The 22,334-nt window shown below is 51.2% G+C and overlaps 1 protein-coding gene across 2 annotated transcripts in view; it reads right to left on the reverse strand.

Annotated features, from left to right (window-relative positions):
• Positions 1-2,134: 2,134 nt before the first annotated feature.
• The window catches only part of SEC23IP (SEC23 interacting protein), a 31,746-nt gene continuing 11,546 nt past the window's right edge, over positions 2,135-22,334 (reverse strand). The window contains exons 6-19 of one of the 2 annotated variants that reach the window (XM_066601354.1): positions 22,024-22,141; positions 21,627-21,716; positions 19,472-19,613; positions 16,329-16,537; positions 13,211-13,326; positions 12,332-12,475; positions 10,814-10,909; positions 10,534-10,698; positions 9,596-9,751; positions 8,050-8,152; positions 7,780-7,965; positions 7,539-7,698; positions 4,690-4,784; positions 2,135-2,459 (exon numbers count right to left, since the gene is read on the reverse strand). In XM_066601354.1, the coding sequence (XP_066457451.1) occupies positions 4,703-4,784; positions 7,539-7,698; positions 7,780-7,965; positions 8,050-8,152; positions 9,596-9,751; positions 10,534-10,698; positions 10,814-10,909; positions 12,332-12,475; positions 13,211-13,326; positions 16,329-16,537; positions 19,472-19,613; positions 21,627-21,716; positions 22,024-22,141 (1,767 nt within the window). In that variant the 3' untranslated portion in view covers positions 2,135-2,459; positions 4,690-4,702. Of the gene's footprint in view, positions 2,522-4,689; positions 4,785-7,538; positions 7,699-7,779; positions 7,966-8,049; positions 8,153-9,595; positions 9,752-10,533; positions 10,699-10,813; positions 10,910-12,331; positions 12,476-13,210; positions 13,327-16,328; positions 16,538-19,471; positions 19,614-21,626; positions 21,717-22,023; positions 22,142-22,334 lie in introns of both variants that reach the window. The other variant, XM_066601355.1, reaches the window with a different exon arrangement.

Consider the following 22,334-nt stretch of genomic DNA (forward strand, 5'->3'; position numbering starts at 1 on the left):
AGGTTGCACACCACTATTCGTCGGTCGTCCGCGCTCTCACTGAAAAACATCCACACCTTTGAACACCTAGCCCTCTGCATGGAGGCTTGCCGCGAGGGGGTGCTTTGGGAAACAGTTGGGGGATTCTTCGCTCTGGCCCTGCCTCTACCCCTGGCCACCGCACTGCCTCTCCAACCTGTCCTGCTGCTGCACTTGCCTCCTCCTCTGAAGCCCTGTCCTCAGTAGGCTTAGGACTTACTGCCCTTACTACTAACCCCACTGATAAACAACTGTGTCTCATCATCATCGTCCTCCTCACCCACTGAAAGCTCTTGAGACAGTTGCCGGAAGTCCCCAGCCTCATCACCCGGTCTCCGGGAACTTTCCAAAGGTTGGGCATCGGTCACGACAAACTCCTCAGGTGAGAGAGGAACCGTTTTTTTCCACTCATGGCAGGGACCCGAGAACAGTTCCTGGGAGTCTGCCTGCTCAGAATATGTCATTTTCATGGAGTGAGGAGGCTGGGAGGAAGGAGGAGGAGCAGCCAGAGGATTCAGGGTTGCAGTCCCTAGGCCGGGAGCAGTGGACTGCGTAGAAGACTGGGTGGTCGATACATTGCTGGACGCATTTTCTGCCATCCACGACAGGACCTGCTCACACTGCTCTGTTTGTAATAAAGGTCTACCACATGGACCCATAAATTGTGATATGAAGCTGGGGACCCCAGAAGCTTGCCTCTCTCCTAATCCAGCAGCAGCCGGCTGTGATTCACCACGACCAGGAACTCAGCCTGTGCCCACACCCTCACTTGGACCTCCGCGTCCATGTCCACATCCACGTCCTCGTCCCTTACCCCTACCCCTCATCATGGCGGATTAAGAATAGAGCAGGGCCCAAATAAATTACCCCCCTGTACAGCCCTGACAACTGTGGCTTAATTCACCGCACACAGAGACTTGTAGATAGCGGAGGCTCTATGCTGTGACTTGTGTCTTGCGCTGATACCTAGGGGTAATTTACTGCTCATAGAGACTTGTAGATTATAGAGGCTGTGTGGAGTGGGGGAAGACTCTAAAGCCAGTGGATAGTGCTGGTAACTGCGGCTATCTCAACCCCACCAAGGAAAGGGAATCGTGAGACGCTCTGCACAGCGGCAGAGCTGAAATACTTAGCAGTGGCCCAGGAAATATTACAGTATTATTTAGCGGTGAGACCTCTGTCTAATGCACTGCAGACACAGAATGGTATAAATAAGATTGTTTGCAGTAGGCTAGGAATTATTTGAGTGCAGTTTCACGGTGAGAGCTTGTTGTACGGCACTGCAGGCTGAGAACGCTATTACTGACAGCGAACAGGCCTAGATGCGTAATACAAAAATGGATGCACTACAACTCCCAGCCAGCCACAAGTATAATGCACACGGTCATATGTAGTCCAACGAAGGAGCTTTGGGGTTTTTGAAGACAGGATCCTACTCTAACACTTTCCCTAAACTCTGCATAATACACTGCAGACTGAGAGCGCTATAGATGAAATGGTCTGCACAACTCGAGATGGGGAAAAAAAAAATGGTGCACTACTGCTCCCAGCCAGACACAACAGTAATGCGCACTATGAAGAGTAGCCCTAAGAAGGACCGTTGGGGTTCTTAAAGACAGGACCTACACTAACACTTTCCCTATATCAGCAGCAGCACTTTCCCCAACCTCTGCCAGCATGCGTCTGAGGCGAGCAGCGGGCGGGACCAGTTTAAGTACTCGGCGGTCACCTGATCGACCCAGCCACTCACTACTGTGGGGGGGGAGAGGGCTGGCACGTCACAGGAGGAAGTGGTAATGCCTTCCCTGCATGTCTATTGGCTAGAAAATGGCACTAAACGTGCGGGGAAGGAAATGGAATGGACTCGAGTGCCGCATGGTGTTCGTCTCGAGTAACGAGCATCTCAAGTGCCCTAATGCTCGGACGAGTGTGCTCGCTCATCTCTAATGCTGAGGATAAGTGACCCTTAGGAAAGTGCAGGAAAACCCACTTAATTTTTGCCAATCCTACCCGTGATGCGCCAACTTCCTTTTATAGGTACCGTTGGGTCTGTATATGTTACATTTGCATCTTCGCTTGTTACTGGAGGGGAAAGAAGGATTACAATGAAGGGAAATTAAATATCAGTAAAAACATTTATTGTTTCATAGATTCGCATGATCGAGTCAGGAGGTCAAATTCAGCTACAAATCATTGGAGGGGGCGATGCGGAGACCCCCGCAGGTCTACGGCCTGGAAAATCAATCATCAGAAATTCAACTACAATCCAGGTAATCGCTCAACGGCGCCGACTTCAGAATCAACCAACAAAGGTCATGTGATCACTTGTAATATTAGCATTCAGCTGCGCAAAAGTCTGAGTGTCCGATAAAAGTGATCGCCTTCTGCTACATAGAACTCGGTCTATAAAATCTCTTCTCACAGTCCAGGATGGTCGCCTCCTGTAGACAAAGAGGAAAACTGCTGTCAGACCACAGAAGAATCCACCACGGTACGAAGATGCCTGCGAGGAGAGAACATTCTGGATCATCACAGACTGCAGCGAGGCCAAATAAACCCCAACTACAAGCAAATGCCTCCTAAGAGGGTGAGGAGGCGGCCATGTTAGTAGTGGCGGCTGTCAGCGTAACTGAACTGGTGGGAGGAAAAACTCAGGTAAAGGTTTCAAAGAAAAAACTATATGGTCAGGACTCCTCCCCCCGCCTCGTGTCTCCTCCTCCTTATAGACTGTAAGCTCCAATGGTCAGGACTCCTTTCCCACCTCTTGCATCTCCTCACTATAGATTGTAAGCTCCTATGGTCATGATTCCTCCCTCTCCTCTTGTATCTCCTCCTCCTCATAGACTGTAAGCTCCTATGGTCAGGACTCCTCCCCACCTCTTGTATCCTCTCCTTCTTATAGACTGTAAGCTCCTATGGTCAGGACTCCTCCCCCTCCTCTTGTATATCCTCCCCCTCATAGACTGTAAGCTCCTATGGTCAGGACTCCTCCCCACCTCTTGTATACCCTCCTCCTTATAGATTGTAAGCTCCTATGGTCAGGACTCCTCCCCACCTCTTGTATCCACTCCTCCTTATAGATTGTAAGCGCCTATGGTCAGGACTCCTCCCCCACCTCTTGAATCTCCTCCTTATAGACTGTAAGCTCCTATGGTCAGGACTCCTCCCCACCTCTTGTATCCCCTCCTCCTTATAGATTGTAAGCTCCTATGGTCAGGACCCCTCCCCCACCTCTTGAATCCACTTCTCCTTATAGATTGTAAGCTCCTATGGTCAGGACTCCTCCCCCACCTCTTGTATATCCTCCTCCTTGTAGATTGTAAGCTCCTATGGTCAGGACTCCTCCCCCACCTCTTAAATCCACTCCTCCTTATAGATTGTAAGCTCCTATGGTCAGGACGCCTCCCCCACCTCTTAAATCCACTCCTCCTTATAGATTGTAAGCTCCTATGGTCAGGACTCCTCCCCCACCTCTTGAATCCACTCCTCCTTATAGATTGTAAGCTCCTATGGTCAGGACGCCTCCCCCACCTCTTAAATCCACTCCTCCTTATAGATTGTAAGCTCCTATGGTCAGGACTCCTCCCCCACCTCTTGAATCCACTCCTCCTTATAGATTGTAAGCTCCTATGGTCAGGACTCCTCCCCCACCTCTTGAATCCACTCCTCCTTATAGATTGTAAGCTCCTATGGTCAGGACTCCTCCCCTACCTCTTGAATCTCCTCCTTATAGATTGTAAGCTCCTATGGTCAGGACTCCTCCCCTACCTCTTGAATCCTCTCCTCCTTATAGATTGTAAGCTCCTATGGTCAGGACTCCTCCCCCTCCTCTTGTATCTCCTCCTCCTCAGACTGTAAGCTCCTATGGTCAGGACTCCTCCCCCATCTCTTGTATCCCCTCCTCCTCATAGACTGTAAGCTCCTATGGTCAGGACTCCTCCCCCATCTCTTGTATCTCCTCCTCCTTATAGATTGTAAGCTCCTATGGTCAGGACTCCTCCCCACCTCTTGTATATCCTCCTCCTTGTAGATTGTAAGCTTCTATGGTCAGGTCTCCTCCCCCACCTCTTGAATCTCCTCCTTATAGATTGTAAGCTCCTATGGTCAGGACGCCTCCCCCACCTCTTAAATCCACTCCTCCTTATAGATTGTAAGCTCCTATGGTCAGGACTCCTCCCCCACCTCTTGTATCCTCTCCTCCTTATAGATTGTAAGCTCCTATGGTCAGGACTCCTCCCCCACCTCTTGAATCCACTCCTCCTTATAGATTGTAAGCTCCTATGGTCAGGACTCCTCCCCTACCTCTTGAATCCTCTCCTCCTTATAGATTGTAAGCTCCTATGGTCAGGACTCCTCCCCCTCCTCTTGTATCTCCTCCTCCTCATAGACTGTAAGCTCCTATGGTCAGGACTCCTCCCCCATCTCTTGTATCCCCTCCTCCTCATAGACTGTAAGCTTCTATGGTCAGGACTCCTCCCCACCTCTTGTATATCCTCCTCCTCAGACTGTAAGCTTCTATGGTCAGGTCTCCTCCCCCACCTCTTGAATCTCCTCCTTATAGATTGTAAGCTCCTATGGTCAGGACTCCTCCCCCTCCTCTTGTGGTATAGACATGACAGGGATGTACATTAGACATCGTACAACCAGGTCCCCAACACAAGAATCACTTACCTGGCGCCAACGGTTAATGTAAAGTCACATCAGGAAACACATTGCGGGACTTGTAGATCTCCTTCAGGATGAGCAGCGCCGTGTCTTCAGACTCCCTGCAAGGAGAATACAGTGAGAAGCGATCATCTGTAATAGGTGATGCAGCAAGTAAAGGGTATTTCCAGAACACAAGGGGTTAAAGAGGTTTTCCAGGAAACTGCTATACATGCTGTATCCTCAGGACGGGTCACAGACGGCCCATCGGCGGGGGTCCGGCTAACAGAAGATGGTGGCACAAAATAAAATTACTTTTCCAAAAATGGTTTCATTGAGGCAGGAAAAAAAAAAATTTGATTATTTACTTATTTGATAAAGTTACATGAATTCCCCAGTTCCTGCGCAAAACTTCCTGCAGCCGCAGCGGTCACATAGCGGGGCCGTACATGGGTACTAGCAAGGCCAGAAATAATTCTAACCCTCATCATCTGCAGCCCCCAGACCCAAGTGCACAGGGGAACGTCCGGACTGTGACCAGGGTGATTGTGTCCCCCCATACAACAATGCAGCAGGTGGTGCAACTATGTAACCAATGGATGAAACCCAAACCCACACGTAGCAGGGAGGAGAATACAGGCGTCCACAGCGCGGACCGCTAGATTTCCAATGTTGGAGTTAACGGTTACTGGGACTGCTGCCTTGTTTTTTTTTTTTAAGCTTATTACCTTTTATTTTTTTCTAATAATTAATAAAACTTTTTTTTTTAATTATTATTCCCTACAGGGGACCTGAACCTGCGACCGTTTGATCGCTCATGCAGTAGAATGCAATACCACAGTACTGCACTATACTGCATTCTGACAGGCTAACTGATTGGACCTGAAAACTAATAATACTTAAAATATAACTTTTATTACTGTCAATTAAAAGAAATGAAGGACAAACAAATACATATATCTAAGGGGATAGAAAGAATAAAAGTGATCTAGGTAAAGCCACTTAAGAAAGTAGATAAGGACTAAGTAGGTCTAGCGAAAAATGATCAGCTTAACCTCTTTGTTCGCTTAGTCCTATTATGACCAAATGTCAGAGATATTACAACAGTTATAGCACAGGAGTCATCTTAAAGGGGTTGTCCCGCGCCGAAACGGGTTTTGTTTTTTTTCAATAGCCCCCTGTTCGGCGCGAGACAAACCCGATGCAGGGGTTTCAAAAAAAAAAAAAACGGGTAGTACTTACCTGAATCCCCGCGCTCCGGTGACTTCTTACTTACCTTGCGAAGATGGCCGCCGGGATCTTCACCCACGGTGGACCGCAGGTCTTCTCCCATGGTGCACCGTGGGCTCTGTGCGTTCCATTGCCGATTCCAGCCTCCTGATTGGCTGGAATCGGCACACGTGACGGGGCGGAGCTACGAGGAGCAGCTCTCCGGCACGAGCGGCCCCATTCAGAAGGGAGAAGACCGGACTGCGCAAGCGTGTCTAATCGGGCGATTAGACGCTGAAATTAGACGGCACCATGGAGACGAGGACGCCAGCAACGGAACAGGTAAGTGAATAACTTCTGTATGGCTCATAATTAATGCACGATGTACATTACAAAGTGCATTAATATGGCCATACAGAAGTGTATAGACCCACTTGCTGCCACGGGACAACCCCTTTAATACAGTAGATGACAAAAAACCTGTGCAGTTCATCTAGCCCTACGCTTTTCCCCCACGGAAAGTGGGTTCTTCAGGGGCATTAAAGAAAAAGTAATTCCAGTACAATAGACTGGAAAGTGGCTTGCGTAGATAGTATTGATCAGATAGGAGGAGTATTTCCTTATCTCCTTTAAATGGGATCTAAACTATCTAGATCCTGAAAAAAAGAGAGATCCTAAAAGATGACATTTCATTACCCTATATATCTGTCAGGATGCAATTGCTAATTCCTAGCCAGGGTTGTGCTGTTTCTATAAGAAATAGAGTAGCTAGTCCCTAAGTTGATGCAAAGAGAACCTGATATAAATCTAGCTAATCTATGAAAGAATTGCGCCAAAGTTTCTATACTAAATAGATCTAATATTGATAGTTTTTAGCGGCGCAGTATCAATTCAAAAGATGAAACAAAAATAAATAAAAAGAACGACGGCATGACAGCCCTGATGGTGGACTGACAGCATTCTGACAGGCAGTTTATCAAGATATGTTAGTCATTGCAGCCCTGGGCACCTTCAGAGGCCCCGACTGCAACGGAAATTGAACGGAAAGTAAAAAAAAAAAAAGATCAATAAAGTTTTTTTTTTACAATTAGTAAAAAAAAAAACAAAAAACACAACAACAGTTCTAATCACCCCCTTTTGCCCCCTTTTTGCCCTATGTATAATAAAAGTATCTAAATCATAAAAGAAAAATACGTATTTGGTATTGCCGTGTCTGTCAAAGTCAGATCTATCAAAGTAACGCATTATCTGCTCCGCACAGCGAACGCCCCCGAAAAAAAAAAAAAAAAGAATGCCAGAAATGCACTTTTAAGGAGTTAAACGCTGCTGTCGGATGGATTTAAATGAACACGAATCCCGGCTGTTGCAGGCGGGTGGCAGCCGTCAGGAGACCTCAGACACCCGCCACGTATGGACCGGATTGGCTTCCAAACCTGCTCCATACAAACCCTGTGTGTCCAGGATGTAAATGTAAGCTCTGGGGTGTGAAGGGGTTAATGAGATCCCATTTTTAAGCACTACCCTGCAATATAGAGATGACAAGACCAGCCGAGGGGGGGGGGGGGGGCGGATCTCTTCCATTCTGCATACAGCAGCGCCAGCCTCATCCCCTGCCCCTATAAGACGGCCCCTCACCCGGGCGCCCCCCCTGGACAGCAGACACTCACCAGTAGCAGAGGTGGCTCTGTAGGGCAAACAGATACTCATTAAAGCTTTCGATGGGCTTCTCCTGGAGGACGTAGTCGATCCTGCGCCCCTTGTTCAGCAGGCCGATCTTCACGGACAGCTCTTCTTCCCGCCAGGACTCGGAGCTCTCCAGCTTATCGTCTGCAGTTTGAACAGAGAAGGAGGTGTTCAGTTTTAGGGGTACGCGGCAGTTTGGGGGTTCTATATACGGCAGACGGTCACCTTCTACTTGCTCTTTATCCTCCTCCTCTTTGATTTGATCAGCAACCTTTTCCAGCTCCGCCTGAAGCTGCGTTGAAGATGTGTGGGCGCGGGCAAAATCGTTGAGGGTCTGCCATGCCAGGCGGAGGGAGCTGATGAAGCCGTGCTTCAGGTCCGATCCCATGCGGCTCAGGCTTTCCTTCAGCTCTGCCAAGGAGAAGCGACTGTGGGTCATTGCAGATCTTTCACTAGCCACAAACCATCTACTAGCATCACTTACAAGCCACATACCCAGGTGCAGCCGCTTCCGGCCCTTGTGGTGCGGGACCAGCACAGGCTTCAGCTCCAGATCTGGTACGATCATTGGCTCCAGTCTATAGGCAACAGGATCCAGCTGAGGAGGAAACCCAACGGCATCATTATCTGAAGACACTCCATCCCCCATCATGGTGGCCTGAGCTACATGTGACCCATGCGGTCGCACAGGACACCAGGCGGATGTACACCGAGGGCAAACCCCCCTCTGAGGTTCATCTGGGCAGATGATCCTCCTCAATGCGGCAGCATCTTGTGGAGCTACATCAATCATCCTCCTTCCAGCTGTCTCCTTCCCTCCGATATTTCGAGGCACCGTTGTCAGGCAATAGGCATCCAGGAACCGAGCTCGGCCCTGGCGCCGCACCCGGGAACAGAGCTCGGCCCTGGCGCCGCACCCGGGAACCGAGCTCGGCCCTGGCGCCGCACCCGGGAACCGAGCTCGGCCCTGGCGCCGCACCCGGGAACCGAGCTCGGCCCTGGCGCCGCATCCGGGAACCGAGCTCGGCCCTGGCGCCGCACCCAGAAACCGAGCTCGGCCCTGGCGCCGCACCCAGAAACCGAGCTCGGCCCTGGCGCCGCACCCAGAAACCGAGCTCGGCCCTGGCGCCGCACCCAGAAACCGAGCTCGGCCCTGGCGCCGCACCCAGAAACCGAGCTCGGCCCTGGCGCCGCACCCAGAAACCGAGCTCGGCCCTGGCGCCGCACCCAGAAACCGAGCTCGGCCCTGGCGCCGCACCCAGAAACCGAGCTCGGCCCTGGCGCCGCACCCAGAAACCGAGCTCGGCCCTGGCGCCGCACCCAGAAACCGAGCTCGGCCCTGGCGCCGCACCCAGAAACCGAGCTCGGCCCTGGCGCCGCACCCAGAAACCGAGCTCGGCCCTGGCGCCGCACCCAGAAACCGAGCTCGGCCCTGGCGCCGCACCCAGAAACCGAGCTCGGCCCTGGCGCCGCACCCAGAAACCGAGCTCGGCCCTGGCGCCGCACCCAGAAACCGAGCTCGGCCCTGGCGCCGCATCCAGAAACCGAGCTCGGCCCTGGCGCCGCATCCAGAAACCGAGCTCGGCCCTGGCGCCGCATCCAGAAACCGAGCTCGGCCCTGGCGCCGCATCCAGAAACCGAGCTCGGCCCTGGCGCCGCATCCAGAAACCGAGCTCGGCCCTGGCGCCGCATCCAGAAACCGAGCTCGGCCCTGGCGCCGCATCCAGAAACCGAGCTCGGCTCTGGCGCCCCATCCACAGCTCTGGCACAGTGTTTATTCACAGAGCTAGTTTCTGGTGTAGAGCTGTCCCGGTGGGGGCGTGCTGCTACCTTGAGGCTTGTTGCACAAGTACAATGCACGCAGACTGCCTATCTCTGCAATATATAAATTGGCTTTTTCTAATGGGCGCGTCCAAAAAGAAACCCCACATAGGGTGCCATCTACCCTCCGGTTGGCACTGCTCCCTATGGATAACTCTATAGATAGTCTAAAGCCACAAACAGGTGAGCGTACGGCTCGAGTCTATTTCTAACAACGTACCGGGTGGTAAATGTTGAAGAAGCCCTTACAAGTTGGCAGCCTGTAGTTCTCGTCAATCTTGTCCACGCCCCTCACGGTAAGGAACATGCCGATAGGAGAGCCGAGCGCAAAGAAGTTTTCGGGTTCAAAATCCAAAGTGTTGTAGTGCACAGATACCTGGGGAGAAAACGCAGAACGTTCAGTCCAAGACATAAGAAGGAAGGAGCCGACCCGTCTCAAGGGGCTCCTTAATGTAGAGCGATCCCACTGATCCCACTGCTACTTGCTACCCTGCAGGAGCTGCTGCACCTCGTCAGCCCCTTTAATGGGCAACACTGACCGTTCAGATTCACTATTATACAAGGGGCTTCACGTTCAAGTCCACAAAAAGGTTTAAATTAGTGAAAATATTAAAAGTGAAAAAGAAAAAAAAAAAAAAGTGATCAAAATGATGTATTTACCCTAAAACGGTTCTAATAAAAACTACCGCAGACCCTGCAAAAAAAAAAAAAAAAAGTGCCGTCACACTGCCCAATCGATAAAAAACACAATAAAATAGTTCTGGGTCTCAGAATACGCTGGTGGAGAGCAAGGGGTTAAATATTTGTTTGTTTTTTTTTTAACTTCCTATAAAAGTAGTAAAACAAAGTATATAAATGTTGGCCGATCCTGAAGATGGCGCCGGAGCGCCCAACCGGGCACTCTGATGTCTGAGGTACCAGATAGAAAGGGGAGAGGGCTGGGAGGAGGATTTATCATGATGCACACAAAGAGGATGGTAACACACATGGAAGCCACTGCTGGCCAATAGTGGGGCGACCCCCGCCCGCACATCTGTGAGGTGCCTGAAGCCAATATCTCTAATTAGGGACAACCAGTTAGTCGCCCACACCGTAATACCAGTATTGCGGCACAGATGTATGAGGCCGCCTCATCATACACCCGCGTCGTATCGTTACCTGTCCCGTCCCAATCTCAAAATGCTCATAATCCACATGTACAGAGGAGACGGACGCGCCGACTGGCAGTTTTCGCTTTGGAGGCTCCAAACCGTCACCGCAGGGTAAAGACTCCGCTTGCTGGGTGGGAAGATTAGTCGTGTCGGCGGTGATTTTTTTTTCTGCCTTCAAGAATAAAAAAAGTCAATGACAACGAGCTCAAGAAGAGGCGACAGCGGCGGCAGTCCTGCACCTACCTGCCGGGCGCAGAGCACCTACCTGCCGGGCGCAGAGCACCTACCTGCCGGGCGCAGAGCTCCTCCACAAATTTAGCAATCTTCTTCCTGGGTCCCAGAGGTATCCCCATCTCCTTCAGGTCATCGATGGTACACATGAGCTGCGGAGGAGAAGCCAACATGTGAGGGCGGCAGCTAGGGGGAGAGATCACTGGACGCCAACAGCAAAGGCTTCATTATAAGAGGCCGCCATCACTGAGGCACAAAGAGCCAGAAACCAAAGGTGGAAACTAGAACTCTGCTGCTACATCTGTGGGGAAACAATAACCCTGCCCTCATCACAGCGACTCCACCAGCAGAACAGTGAGCGCAGATCTGGGGTATAATACAGGATGTAACTCAGGGTCAGTACAGGATCAGTAATGTATGTACACAGTGACTCCACCAGCAGAATAGTGAGTGCAGCTCTGGAGTATAATACAGGATGTAACTCAGGAGCAGTACAGGATAAGTAATGTATGTACACAGTGACTCCACCAGCAGAACAGTGAGTGCAGCTCTGGAGTATAATACAGGATGTAACTCAGGATCAGTACAGGATAAGAAATGTATGTACACAGTGACTCCACCAGCAGAATAGTGAGTGCAGCTCTGGAGTATAATACAGGATGTAACTCAGGAGCAGTACAGGATAAGTAATGTATGTACACAGTGACCCCACCAGCAGAATAGTGAGTGCAGCTCTGGAGTATAATACAGGATGTAACTCAGGGTCAGTACAGGATAAGTAATGTATGTACACAGTGACTCCACCAGCAGAATAGTGAGTGCAGCTCTGGAGTATAATACAGGATGTAACTCAGGGTCAGTACAGGATAAGTAATGTATGTACACAGTGACTCCACCAGCAGAATAGTGAGTGCAGCTCTGCAGTATAATACAGGATGTAACTCAGGATCAGTACAGGATAAGTAATGTATGTACACAGTGACTCCACCAGCAGAATAGTGAGTGCAGCTCTGGAGTATAATACAGGATGTAACTCAGGAGCAGTACAGGATAAGTAATGTATGTACACAGTGACCCCACCAGCAGAATAGTGAGTGCAGCTCTGGAGTATAATACAGGATGTAACTCAGGGTCAGTACAGGATAAGTAATGTATGTACACAGTGACTCCACCAGCAGAATAGTGAGTGCAGCTCTGGGGTATAATACAGGATATAACTCAGGAGCAGTACAGGATAAGTAATGTATGTACACAGTGACTCCACCAGCAGAATAGTGAGTGCAGCTCTGGAGTATAATACAGGATGTAACTCAGGATCAGTACAGGATAAGTAATGTATATACACAGTGACTCCACCAGCAGAATAGTGAGCGCAGCTCTGGAGTATAATACAGGATGTAACTCAGGATCAGTACAGGATAAGTAATGTATATACACAGTGACTCCACCAGCAGAATAGTGAGTGCAGCTCTGGAGTATTATACAGGATGTAACTCAGGATCAGTACAGGATAAGTAATGTATGTACACAGTGACTCCACCAGGAGAACAGTGAGTGGAAGGGGGGGAGCTTACCAGAGACTCCATGTCCATCTTCTCCTTCTCAAGCACAGAGGCATAATCAATCAGGCCGAGCGAATCCAGCGCCTCCTGCAGGTCAGGCAGGTCTTCCTGCGGGTGGCCGGCGTCTACTGACTCCTTTGCTTCTGGAAAGTTACTCTGGAGACAAACGGAAAGGGTCAGAGAGATGGAGGACCGCTGGAGGCCAGGAGGGGTCCAGGGCCGCACATAGGACCCGGTCCTCTTCACAGTATGACATGAGACAGCTAGAGCCGCTCACGGAGATTCTAGATGTAGGGTCTTCGTGAGAGTGAGGGGCTTCAGCCGTGTCCGTCTTTAACAATGACCCCTGTACACACGCCGCCGGCCGGCTGCACACCTCCGTGTTCACAAGGGAAGATGTACCGCCAGTCAGCGAAGGAACAAGTGTTAATCACTGGTCCCGTTACACGGGAAAAAGGGGGGGCGGGACTTGTTTGTATAGCGCCAACTTATTTATGTATTACTCCCCACCAAGCTGGGGGCCCATTTTACAGACCTCGGAAGGATGGAAGGCCGAGTCAACCTAAACCGTGCGGGGATCGAATACCTTCCAGAAGAGGACAAGCTGCCCAGGTGAAGACCCCAATTTAGTTTTACGGGTCCATCAGTTAAAAACACGGACAGCACCTGGGCGGGAAAAACACCCATGCGATCGGCCCTGACTGACCGCAGACTGTGCTTTAGACTTGGGCTATAAGGATGCTGTATAAAAGCACCTTAAGAAATGTTGCATTGGACCCAAGGGATTCCAGTCCTGCATCATGGAAGCCACTCTATAGAAGGGGACACTGTGGGGAGACCACCCAGCCCCCTCTTCTGACCGGCGCAGCGAGGGGCCGGTACCAGACTCACCGTTTTTTCCACTGCGGATTCAGCTTTCATCACAGTGCTGACATCTTTGGTAAGAGCCGGCGGAGGGGCCGTTGGATCCGTCTGGTTGGACAATATGTCAAACAGAATCAAAGACCCTGGAAAAGGAGGGGGGAAGGTGAGACCCCCAGGCAAAGCATTATAATCCGCAGCATGAGACCCCCGGACAAAGCATTATAATCCCCAGCATGAGACCCCCGGACAAAGCATTATAATCCCCAGCATGAGACCCCCGGGCAAAGCATTATAATCCCCAGCATGAGACCCCCGGGCAAAGCATTATAATCCCCAGCATGAGACCCCCGGGCAAAGCATTATAATCCCCAGCATGAGACCCCCGGGCAAAGCATTATAATCCCCAGCATGAGACCCCTGGGCAAAGCATTATAATCCCCAGCATGAGACCCCCGGGCAAAGCATTATAATCCCCAGCATGAGACCCCCGGGCAAAGCATTATAATCCCCAGCATGAGACCCCCGGGCAAAGCATTATAATCCCCAGCATGAGACCCCCAGGCAAAGCATTACAATCCCCAGCACGAGACCCCCCGGGCAAAGCATTACAATCCCCAGCACGAGACCCCCCGGGCAAAGCATTACAATCCCCAGCATGAGACCCCCCGGGCAAAGCATTACAATCCCCAGCTTGAGACCCCCGGGCAAAGCATTATAATCCCCAGCATGAAACCCCCGGATAAAGCATTATAATCCCCAGCATGAGACCCCCGGGCAAAGCATTACAATCCCCAGCATGAGACCCCCGGGCAAAGCATTACAATCCCCAGCATGAAACCCCCGGATAAAGCATTATAATCCCCAGCACGAGACCCCCGGGCAAAGCATTGTAATCCCCAGCATGAGACCCCCGGGCAAAGCATTACAATCCCCAGCATGAAACCCCCGGATAAAGCATTATAATCCCCAGCATGAGACCCCCGGGCAAAGCATTACAATCCCCAGCATGAAACCCCCGGATAAAGCATTACAATCCCCAGCACGAGACCCCCGGGCAAAGCATTATAATCCCCAGCATGAAACCCCTGGATAAAGCATTATAATCCCCAGCACGAGACCCCCGGGCAAATCATCACAATCCCCAGCATGAGACCCCCGGACAAAGCATTACAATCCCCAGCATGAAACCCCCGGATAAAGCATTACAATCCCCATCATGAGACCCCGGGGCAAAGCATTACAATCCCCAGCATGAGACCCCCGGGCAAAGCATTACAATCCCCAGCATGAAACCCCCGGATAAAGCATTATAATCCCCAGCACGAGACCCCCGGGCAAAGCATTGTAATCCCCAGCATGAGACCCCCGGGCAAAGCATTACAATCCCCAGCATGAAACCCCCGGATAAAGCATTATAATCCCCAGCATGAGACCCCCGGGCAAATCATCACAATCCCCAGCATGAGACCCCCGGGCAAAGCATTACAATCCCCAGCATGAAACCCCCGGGCAAAGCATTACAATCCCCAGCACGAGACCCCCGGGCAAAGCATTATAATCCCCAGCACGAGACCCCCGGGCAAAGCATTACAATCCCCAGCATGAAACCCCTGGATAAAGCATTATAATCCCCAGCATGAAACCCCCGGGCAAAGCATTACAATCCCCAGCATGAAACCCCTGGATAAAGCATTATAATCCCCAGCACGAGACCCCCGGGCAAAGCATTATAATCCCCAGCACGAGACCCCCGGGCAAATCATCACAATCCCCAGCATGAGACCCCCGGGCAAAGCATTACAATCCCCAGCATGAAACCCCCGGGCAAAGCATCACAATCCCCAGCATGAGACCCCCGGGCGAAGCATCACAATCCCCAGCATTGTACATTACATGATATGTGGAAGAGGATTTAAGAAATCTCACACACTGCAGAAAAAACAAGCGGCGGCGCTCAACCTGCGGCGGCGGCCATCTTGTATCCGCGGAATGGGAATATATCTTATATATCTGCTGGGTTATCAGCACGGATTTCACCTCTTAAAACCACGAGATAAAATCTGGGCTAAAATCCTCCCATAACACAACGGCTGTGGACTCTTCGTTGCACCAATTCCTCAGCGTGAGGCCATACTCTTAACCCCTTAAGGGCCAGACACTTTTCTGGGATTTTCCCCATGTGATGCCAAAACTATTTTTGCTTTTTTTTCAGGGACTTACGGGACGTTTTTTTAATATATTTTTTTCAGTGACTTTTATTCCTTTTTAGTTTTATTGGGAGTAAAAAGATAAAGAAAGTTTTTCTTTTTATTAATAGTTGCTTATTTTAGTGTAAATATCCTAATTTTAGGAATAAAGTACAGGAATGAGTTCCTCCTTTTTCTTTGGTCGTTTTGGTATATAATGTGTGTAGTTTGGGATTACAGGACGAATACGGCGATGGTGTCGGATGCCGGCCGCAGCGGGGCATTTTCTTTTTACTTATTTTTGTAACTTTTTTTACCATCTACGTCCCCCGTGACGTCATATAAGACCTCTGGGGGTCATTCACATTGGATTTCTTTTTATTTCACACTTTCTCCCCGTAGCCGGGGCAGCCATAGGAGCCGCATCCACAGGAGCCCCAGTTACAGGGAAACATCCCCCTGTAGTGACAGAAGTCATTAACAGAGCTGATCTGGGTCTGCTAGGACCCTGCAGCTCTGCTGTGGCAGGAGGCACCCGGTGGTCATGTGATCAGTGGGTCGAATAATGGAATGAATACTTCCACTTATACTCCTTGGTAGATAGCACGCGTTGAGTGGTATGTAGCATGCAAAGAAGGTGATAGAATCGATTACCCACTTCTCCCCCGGGTCCTCGGCTGTGACTAACAGCCAAGGACCCAACCTGCTCCTGCTTGATTGCAGCAGCAGAGGCTTTAATCCCACCCAGTACATTTGCTATTGGTTGGGATTAAAGCCCAGGACCAAGCGCCGTATATTTCCCATGGTGCCGTTGAGGCCACGATCAGTGAACTCGGGTGTGTATGGAGGGGCGTGGCTCCCAAGTCTACTCCAATCATATCCCGCTTACATCCAATGTACAGCAGTTGTTACCAAGGGGTTAAAAGAGTACAATAGATGCAAATTAATATGCTCCGTACCTAAGCTGTGGCCGGCCACGGACACGCCGCCCTTGAACTCTGGGTTGCGGCTCATGAAGAGATCGTACAGCTTGTTCACCTCCACGCTGACTTTGTCCACGATGGTCTGGCAGTAGGTGGGACTGTTGTAGAACAGAATGTCCAGCAGCGTCTCGTTGGTGAAGTGCCGCAGGCGCCCGATGCTCGGCAGCGAGATCTTCTTGATGTGTCTGGAAAGGTAACACAAACCAGAGATTGAAGGATCGCTCCAGCCACGGGCCTGGGTCAGCGACGCAAACTGCATCCCAAACCCCACTTATTTATCGCAAAGTGCCAACATGTCAGGGGGCGGGGCTTATCACGATGGACGATTTTACTCTCGTCGTTATAAAAAGGACAGAGGTACTTTACCCCCACAGAGCGGCCCCAGTGGTAACAGTGACACCCCCCCCCCACACACAGAGCGGCCCCAGCGGTAACAGTGACCCCCCCCCCACAGAGCGGCCCCAGCGGTAACAGTGACCCCCCCCCCCCCCCCACAGAGCGGCCCCAGCGGTAACAGTGAGCCCCCCCCACAGAGCGGCCCCAGCGGTAACAGTGAGCCCCCCACAGAGCGGCCCCAGCAGTAACAGTGAACCCCCCACAGAGCGGCCCCAGCGGTAACAGTGAGCCCCCCACAGAGCGGCCCCAGCAGTAACAGTGAGCCCCCCCCCCCCCCCCCGCCCACAGAGCGGCCCCAGCAGTAACAGTGAGCCCCCCACAGAGCGGCCCCAGCGGTAACAGTGAGCCCCCCCCCCCCCCGCCCACAGAGCGGCCCCAGCGGTAACAGTGAGCCCCCCACAGAGCGGCCCCAGCAGTAACAGTGAGCCCCCACAGAGCGGCCCCAGCGGTAACAGTGACACCCCACAGAGCGGCTCCAGCGGTAACAGTGACACCCCTCCCCAAACCCCCCCCCCCCAACCCCCAATTCAAAAAAGAAAAAAAAGGGTGTTCACATGACATAATCCGATGCCGATTTTCCTGTGCAGATTCCACCTCTGAAAACTGCCACAAAAATGCACAGCTGCGCAACTGTGTACCTGTGGACCTGCATGTGGATTTAGCCCCTCTTCAATAGGCAAATCTGCATGTGGATTCTGCGTGAATACGGTATTGAATCCACATCAAGGAGTGACAACTCACTTTTTTCTGCACTTTGTGCTAACAGTATCGGAGATGACCACTAGAGGGCTCAGCAATATAGTCTATTTGGCAGAGAAAGGTCCCTCTGCTAATTAATCAAGACGCACCTAGGTTTGGTAAAGGTGAGGGGTGCCTTTACAGTTAGATTGTGAGCTACTGGGACACCCAGACTGTGTGGAAGAGACGCCCTAAGGACTGCAACAACAGTGATGGCAAAGGACTAGGATTATGATAAACTGTGTTAAGTGATGGCATTAGGCCTGGTACACAGGCCACGTCTTATGTATAGTTAGTGGCCAGGTGGCCAGGGTTTATTTTAGGTTGTGACTAAAGTCATAACGTGGATGTGAAAAAAATCCACTCCGCATAGACTACAGCGCGGATTCCTACTGAAAGTAACGGGACACGGGTTTGCCTTGGAATCTGCACCGATCGCAGAACCCTCCATAGACTCTTATGGTAGACTGTGCAAGGCGGCCGGTAAAGGAAGATTAATTCCCCAGCAGCGCAATACCGGGGTTCCCCTGCAAGGGAGCATAAGGGATAGTCCCGTTTATTTCCCCCTGCTGGGGAACCCTGGCATCGCTCTGCTGGGGACATCCCTTATTCTCCCCTGCAGTGTAACCTCTCTCCCCGCAGTGGGGATATCCCTCCAGCCCCGCTGAGATGAAGGGAAGCCCTGGGGAGAAGGGGGTTCCCTCCGGGGCTTTTCTTCATCCCTCTCCTCCCAGAGCAGCAGCGTATTTTTAAAGCAACACGCGGCTCGTGTGAATGGGCAATTTCACCGCTAATTAAGCCTGAGACTTCATAGCAGGAAGTCGCCCATTCACGCGATGTTTAGCAAAGTTAGCCACAATTTTTTTGCGCGGCTAACTCCTGCGTGGTTTTGTAGCCCGTGTGAAGGAGCCCTCACCTTGGGTTTTTCCTACACAACAGGAATCACTTTCTCATCACTTTATAAGATGGGAATCCCCCATCCCCCTTCATCCCATCCCACCAGCAGCTACATTTGTAGGGACTTCTTGCCATACTCAGCAGCAGCCGGCCTGCGTCTCCATAGAACGTGCGGCTCTCCGCAGACAGAGGAACCACTAAAACTAGAGGTTTTTCATACAAGCCTGACCGCGAGTCTTAGAACATAGGCAAGCAAAAAGAGTGATAAAGGACACACAAGTGACAGTTCCTCAGCCGACCACTCCATCCAAGACTACTAGTAATTATTAGTGTTTCTGGTGGCACAATGCGCCACGCAGCTCTGCTACATGCGTGTCACACACATGCAGCTCTGCTACATGCGCGTCACACACATGCAGCTCTGCTACATACATTCTTAGTCAGCCTCTGCTGGTTCAGGATGTGTGATGTCACAGTCATGTGATTGGGGAGGAGCTAAGGGCCAGTGACTGATCCCATGACAGTGACATCATCACAGGTTCTGTCAGCACATGGCTACTGTCTGTCTCTTCAGGTTTTTTTATAAAGTTATGACGTCACCGTAATGTGATCAGCGGCGGAGGTCAGAGCCCGGGTGAATGATCACATGACTGTGACATCTCAGGTCCTGTGAGCACATGGCTTGTGTCAGACTCTGCATGTTTTATGCTTTAGGACCTGCGATGACATCACAGTCATGTGATCAGGGGCGGAGCATGTGAAGCACACACTCTCACGGAAAAGTCGTCGTTAGCACTTTGATATTCCGGGAAGCGGACACAAGCGAGGGACCTGGCACAGAACATGAGGGCGAGAAGGAAGGTCGAAGGAGATGAAGAAGCATCCAATAAGGTTCTTCCTTTGATCTCCGTTAAACGCAGAGCGACGAGCGAGGATGCGTTATGCAGAGGTCCTCTGTAGGGTGGAGGGGGCGGAAGCTGTTCAATCCCTGGATTATACAGAGGTCACGGGGGGCCAGCCTCCAGTTGTGCGGTCAGGACAGGACATAGCAGAATCACACATTACCTGGGCTTCAGCTGCACACTCACCTGTCCACCCCAGTAGCGTCTCCATGGAGGGCACTGTGCCAATGGACTGGCAGGAACTCCACACGGCTCATTTTACCCTCATCCAGAGACTTTTTAAAGTGAGACTGGAGCAATTTCAGAGACACGGCCCTAAAGTCGTCCACTGACCGGAAAAAAAGAAGAGCCGCCTCTGATTATATTGTACTTGCCTCCCTCAGTCCTTTGGGGGGCATTTTCTTCCCCATAAAAGCAGGTATTTTGGACTGACAGTCAATAAGCTTCAGTTAAACATTTTGCAGCATTTGTCTTCTGCAGCTTCTACTTATCACTGTATATGGAGACTGAAGACTGAGTCTCAATAGGAGATCTGCCCATGAGGCTGGACTGGTGACTTGGTTCCCCTCTGCCCTCTCCTCCTCTCCTCCATCAGCTAATCTAGGACCACAACAAAGTTAATCTTTGTTATAATCCTACATTATCTGAGGAGGCGCATGAGAGGAGAGAGAAGGGCTGAAAAGTGACTTATCTCATACTGAGACCTAGTCTGCAGTTTCTATATACAGCGACAATGAGAAGCTGCAGAAGACAAACTGTGCAAAACGTTTCAAGGTGTTGTTACATAAAGTGCCCCCTACTGGATCCACCGTGCTGCAAAACAAAGCAGCGGATATTCAGCGCTCTCCGATCGTCCCGCCGACGGCTCCAATCTCCCTGCGGACATCATCTTCACAGGCTGCAGTCAGTCTGAGCCGGCTACAAACAAGCTGCTGCAGCGGCCAATGACAGCGCTCAGTGGTGAGAGGCGACTACTGTCATTGGCTGCATCAGCAGGGTTACAGAAGGTCACGGGCGTCCTCTAAACAAGGGCAGCGGAGACCGGAGCCGGGGAACAAAGAGGCGAGTATCCGCTGCTTTGTTAATTTACAGCATGGGGGACCCGGTGAGAGGCGCTTCACACAACGTGGACAACCCCTTTAACTAAACCCAAAATGATTGTCAGCCCACAATACATGCCTTTAAGTAAACTGCCTCCCTCCTGCCCGCCCCTTTCAGAGGCCTCAATAGCCTTTAAAGTGACTTTTCAGTTTTGGGACAAAATTCTTTGCCAGGACTGGAGGAGGTGGAAGTCTATTACTTGCAGTTGTTCTTCTCCGCTGCCCCTCTGATATGCTGGTGCGGGGCGCCATTTTCAGCCATCTATTACAATGTAATGCCCCAGCATTACATCATATTGCTATCAGGCAGGCAGTTCATAAAGCCAACCCACGGGGATGGCTTGATAGGCATTCTGCCATGACAGCCGTACGACTCCCTGCGACCTCACAGGACCGCTCAACATCGTTTAGGGGATTTAAATGCTACAGTCAGAATTTACAGCAGCATTCAAAGGGTTAACAGCCCCGCAGCTCATTGTAGCTGTTACCGCCGTGTGTCAGCAGTAAGAAACAGCCGGCACCCAGGATGTATGGAGGGGGGGGGGGGGGGGGGGGGGGGTCGCCCCGCGATCTCCCCTCATACACGTCCAGCATCTGAAGGACTTAAAAACACTATAAAGTCGTCACTAAGGGGTTAAAAGCGGTCCTGACCCGGCCTCACTGTCACATAGTGACGAACTCCGTTATGTCAGTGCAGGTAAAAGCCATCGGCCTGGATTCCAGTAAAGGGTTTTGTGATGCTGCAAAATTTAAAGAGGCTGTGCCAAGTTAAAATACTGATGGCCCATTCTCAGAAAAAGGTTATCAACAGATTAGTGGGGTCTGTCACCAGGAGTCCCCACCGATCAACTGTTCTCCATGCCGCTGCGTTCGTGCTCCGTAAGCATATAGCTCCGTTCCCACTGCAGTGGACGGACTTGGTACTACATTCATTTCAATGGGAATGTGGCCTGCAATACCAAACTGGGCCACTAGAGTGAAAACTGAGTTGTCTTCTTCCTGTATACATCAGCAGCCCAGACAAAAGCTGATGGGTGGGGGTCCCGGGAGACGGAGGCCGATGAGCTTCTATAGAGGACTTATCCTGAGGACAGGTCGTCAGTCATTTTATAAAACTGGACAAGCCCTTTAACTGACTGAGGATCGCATACACTGATACACTGTAACAAACCCTCAGCTGAGTGAGCAGCACACGGTCAAAACCTGAGTGCTCCAGCATAGGCAAGTCTGGCAGTACTTACCACATTCAACGATACTCCTACACCGGAGGTCACACACCGGGCCAATCCCATGAACCATGAAGACTAGATGGTCGGCCTGCGGCATCTCTCCTGCGGGAACACAGACAGCATGAAGAAAAACCAAAGTAACCCTACAGCACCCCCACCCTGCCCCTAACAAAGCGCCCCCTTGTGGTAGTCAGCCGTTATTAGGACACGTGGGTCACCTATATCCCTCCTCTGCACTAGGGGGCGCAGTAATGAGGCCGCCAACATGATCACTGCAGGTTTATGAAGGTTCTCCGGGACACGTCTGAGACTCTGCGAGTCTCTAACCCTGCGCTCCTACAATAACGAGGCTGAAGGCTGCTGCACCCCCAAGTGAAGGCAGAAGGTGGCAGTGCCCGGCCTAGATTACCATCCGGGATGTCGTCATTGTCATCTATGCCCCTCTTCACCACTCGCGGTCGGGCTTGCCCATCCAGAGGTGTGCCCCACTCATCCGGAATGGCACTATGCTGGAACTGGACGATCACCTGCGAAAGTGGACACAGAACACATTAATATTTCGGATACTGCCCCCTATAGGAAAAGGAATGGGGGCAGAAGAGCAGAAATAAGGGCCCTCCAAAACGTTACCTACAGTAATCAGAGGCTCAGGTACGTCGGCCCACGGACTCCGCATACCACACACTAGAATGTTCCACGGGATTCTCGCTTCCTCTGTAT

This window comes from Eleutherodactylus coqui, chromosome 4 (genome assembly GCF_035609145.1).
Source record: "Eleutherodactylus coqui strain aEleCoq1 chromosome 4, aEleCoq1.hap1, whole genome shotgun sequence".
Taxonomy (NCBI): domain Eukaryota; kingdom Metazoa; phylum Chordata; class Amphibia; order Anura; family Eleutherodactylidae; genus Eleutherodactylus; species Eleutherodactylus coqui.